The 4,170-nt window shown below is 38.3% G+C and overlaps 1 protein-coding gene across 1 annotated transcript; it reads left to right on the plus strand.

The window, feature by feature from the left end:
- The first annotated feature begins 434 nt into the window (after positions 1-434).
- On the plus strand, positions 435-3,941 carry LOC141628269 (uncharacterized). Its single transcript, XM_074441432.1, has 2 exons — positions 435-1,464; positions 3,883-3,941. The coding sequence occupies exons 1-2, from the start codon at positions 435-437 to the stop codon at positions 3,939-3,941; spliced, it is 1,089 nt and encodes a 362-aa protein (XP_074297533.1).
- The last annotated feature ends 229 nt before the right edge of the window (positions 3,942-4,170 follow it).

A 4,170-nucleotide genomic window follows, 5' to 3' on the forward strand; every position in this document is an offset into this window, starting at 1 on the left:
GGGTTCCGTGATTTTCAGCTGTTCAATCTTGCGCTACTCGGAAAACAAGCTTGGCGACTTGTTACTGAGACGAGTAATTTATGGGAACAGATTATGCGAGCCAAATACTATCCCGATGGTGAGTTCATGACAGCGCAGCTAGGTGCAAACCCGAGCTACACGTGGAGAGGACTGATGGAAGCTCGGGTCGTTTTGGAGACTGGGATGAGACGGAGGATTGGGGATGGGAAGTCGACGAGGGTGTGGCGTGATGCGTGGCTGCCTTGGACCCATACGGGTCGGGTTATATTGCCTTGTGTAGATAGGAATGAGAACCTGAGAGTTTGTGAACTTCTTTCCGAGCAAGGCGGCTGGAACTTGGAACGAGTTTCGAGCTTGTTTTTGCCTTTTGAGACGAGCGTATTCTTAACATCAGAGTGAGCCAACATCGGCCTATGGATATTTGGTATTGGAATGCGGAGAAGGATGGGATGTATTCTGTGAAGTCGGCTTATAGATCTCTAGCCGGAGGTGATGGGATGGAGGTGAGTGGGTCCTCGGATAGAGAAAGTGAGATGTGGCTGTGGAAGAGGCTCTGGAATGTCCCGGTTTGGCCCCGAGTGAAGATGTTCTTTTGGCAACTGTGCAGTGAAGCGCTGGCAACGAGAGCGAATATTGCGTCTCGGATTCGAGGTGATATCTCTTTCTGTTCTTTATGTAATTCTTTTTATGAAACGAATATTCATCTTTTTAAAAATTGCGGGGTTGCTCAGAAGGTGTGGGAGGGTCTCGGGTTAGGGGGCGGGGTGGGAGCCACAGAAAGCGGGATACGTGACTGGGTGGAGGAGAGATGGAGGGAGCTCGGAGGGAGGGAGCATAGGCTCTTTATGTTGGGTTGTTGGGCGATATGGGAGCATCGTAACAAAGTTATCTTCGATGCGAAGGAGGTCGATCCTATGGTGGTTATTAGACGGGTGGGAGATGTGGTAGCTGAGCTTGAAGGGTCGGAGCATGAGGTGAGGCGAGGAAGAAGGAGGAGGGAAGACGGGATGGGGGTTGAGGATGGAGGAAGCTGGCGGCCGGCACCTTCGGGGTGCGTTAAAATTAACGTGGATGCGGGGGTAAAAGAGGGGGAAGGAGTGAGCCTATGCCTTGTTTGTCGGGATGATAGGGGTGCGGTTTTGTGGGGCATTTCAGTCGTGCAGGACCAAGTTTGGGAGCCGCATGTGGCGGAAGCTGTAGCTGTTTTGGAAGGTGCCAAGGAAGCGATGCGGCTGGGATACAAGGACATCGTGATGGAAAGTGACTGTGCACAGGTCATTGAAGCGCTCAACAAGAAGCAAGCTGGTCGTAGTTCTTTTATGCTAGTTATAGATGAGGTTTTATGTTTAAGTGTGTATTTTAATTTTGTTGTTTGGTCGTTTTCTAGTCGGGTGAACAATTCGGTTGCCCACGCTTTAGCTCATGTTTATCCTAGGATTTCTGGTATAAGGGAGTGGTCGAGTGTCTTACCACCGACTGCGAACGATGCTGTTTTGTTTGATCTTTCGTTATTAAAGTTAGCCTTCGGGTTTTCCCCTCAAAAAAAAAAATATAATAATTTTTTTTTGTGTTACCACCAGTTATTTAACTGTTATTCTTTTGTTTTTTGACCATGTGTTATTTTTTTAACTTTTTGTGTGTTACCACCTGTTATTTCACTGTTATTTTTTTACCACGTGTTATTTTTTACTTTTTTTGTGTTACCACCTATTATTCCACTGTTATTCTTCTATTTTTTAACCACTTGTTATTTTTTACCTTTTTTTGTGTTACCACCTGTTAGTCCAATGTCATTCTTCTTCTTGTTTTTTTACCACGTGTTATTTTTTACTTTTTGTTTTTGTTACCACCTGTTATTCCACTGTTTTTTTTCTGTTTTTTTACCACATAATCTTTTTTTACCTTTTTGTGTATTACCACCTCTTATTCCACTGTTATTTTTTTATCACGTGTTATTTTTACTTTTTTTTGTGTTACCACTTGTTATTCCACTGTTATTCTTCTGTTTTTTATCACATTATATTTTTTACCTTTGTTTTTGTGTTACCACCTGTTATTCCACCGTTCTTCTTCTGTTTTTTAACCACTTGTTATTATTTAACTTTTTTTTGTGTTACCACATGTTTTTCTTGTTTTTTACCACGTGTTATTTTTACTTTTTTTTTTATGTTACCACCTGTTATTCCACTGTTGTTCTTCTGTTTTTTATCACATGATATTTTTTACCTTTGTTTTTGTGTTACTACTTGTTAGTCCACTGTTATTCTTCTTGTTTTTTTTTACCACGTGTTATTTTTTAAGCTTTTTGTGTGTTACCACCTGTTATTCCACTGTTATTTTTTTTACCACGTATTATTCCACTATTATTCTTCTGGTTTTTACCCCATATTATATTTTACCTTTGTTTTTGTGTTACCACGTGTTAGTCCACTGTTATTCTTCTTGTTTTTTTATCACGTGTTATTTTTTACTTTTTTTTGTGTTAACACCTGTTATTCCACTGTTATTCTTCTGTTTTTTAACCACTTGTTATTTTTTACCTTTTTTTGTGTTACCACCTGTTAGTCCACTGTTATTCTTCTTCTTGTTTTTAACATGTGTTACTATGGTGTCATTTTGCTGTTATTCCGTTGTTATTGTGGTGTTATTGTGTTGTTACTCTGTTGTTACTCCGCTGTTATTATGGTGTTATTGTGTTGTTACTTTGGTGTTATTTTGGTGTTATTATAGTGTTATTCTTGTGTAATTGTAGTGTTATTGTGGTGTTACTCTACTCTTAACAGGTTATATAATCCTCTAGCAGAACACCCATCTCACTATCACCATAATCGAAGCATCCATCAATGTTGGCCATCACTTGCTCAACAGTTTGACTCGGTTCCAAACGCGTCTCCGCGCACCTGTTGCATCACCAATTAAAACAGTAAAATCATAAGATGGAGTAGATCATGACCAAAGGCACCATAAAACCAAAATTAAAACATTCTAATCATAAGAAGAAGACTAAAACATCAAAATCATTGGATCAAGATAAGAAAACATAGCACATTTCAATTTTCACTAAAAATAAGAAAACTTCAGCTCGTCTGCTTCCTCCTTCAGTCAGACTGAAAATCGGTCTTGAAAATCTCGAAGAGATGCAGATGTGATGGAGAGATTTACAAAACACAATTGAAGCAAATAATCATCAAACGATTTCAAAATCGACAGAAACGTAAACGTGTAAAAGTCATTCCTACGATTATGAGCTATTTTCAGAATAATAACCGAAAACATACTTAATAACTAATTTAAATGCATCAATTTAATTGAAAAAAAAGTATACACGCAAAGGTCAATACTTCATCTGTCAATCCAGCAACTCCTCAATTCAATCTTTGCCGGAACGTTTATCATCATCCTTATTATATTTGTGCCTAATTAACATTCCGACAACCAAAAAAATACAAAACTCGTCAAGCTTCAATGTTAATACTATCAATTAGATGAGAACCACCAGAGAAAAGATAAAGCCGATGCACATATCAATTAAAAATCAACAAGAAAGGGACATATCATCAACAAATTTAGCATGCTCAAAACTGATCAATTAGCATTATTGCCAAATAGAATGCGAAGACAAGAAGTAAAGATAGAATGATCATAACATCATCAAATTCACAAAAAACGACGAATAATCAAAATCAATTAGCATTATCGCCAAACAACATGTGAAGACAAGCAGTAAAGACACGAGAAGAATCAAGTCAAGCTTCGCGATGACGACTAGACTCGATATACAACAAGAGCGTGATGTTCATCTTCAGATCTGCGACGTCTTTTTGAAGGTCATGAATGTGATACTTTTGACTTAATGATCAGCAACTGAGAAGAAGGAGAAGGATTCCAATCATGGCAAGGTGATTCAACACGAAAGATGATTATTGAGAGATATTTGAAGGAGTTTCCATTTGATTGCTATAATCTTGAGATGAAATTGATAAGAGTAATATTATTTTGGAAAAATGAAAGAAATGGGAAGAGAGAGAAAGTAAGATGAAATTGAAGAGCATTCAACATATGACACATCGACATGAATTTTGTCAGAAGTTAATTAGTATATGGTGTGTATAGTCTAATTGACATTGACATAAAACCATAGTCGACTTA

The sequence above is a fragment of the Silene latifolia genome, chromosome Y (assembly GCF_048544455.1).
Source record: "Silene latifolia isolate original U9 population chromosome Y, ASM4854445v1, whole genome shotgun sequence".
NCBI lineage: Eukaryota > Viridiplantae > Streptophyta > Magnoliopsida > Caryophyllales > Caryophyllaceae > Silene > Silene latifolia.

Coding starts and splice junctions, on each gene's coding strand:
- LOC141628269 (XM_074441432.1), top strand. CDS start 435: ATGGATATTTGGTATTGGAATGCGGAGAAGGATGGGATGTATTCTGTG. Junction 1,465..3,882: donor TGTTTATCCTAGGATTTCTG/GTATAAGGGAGT, acceptor CTTAATGATCAG/CAACTGAGAAGAAGGAGAAG.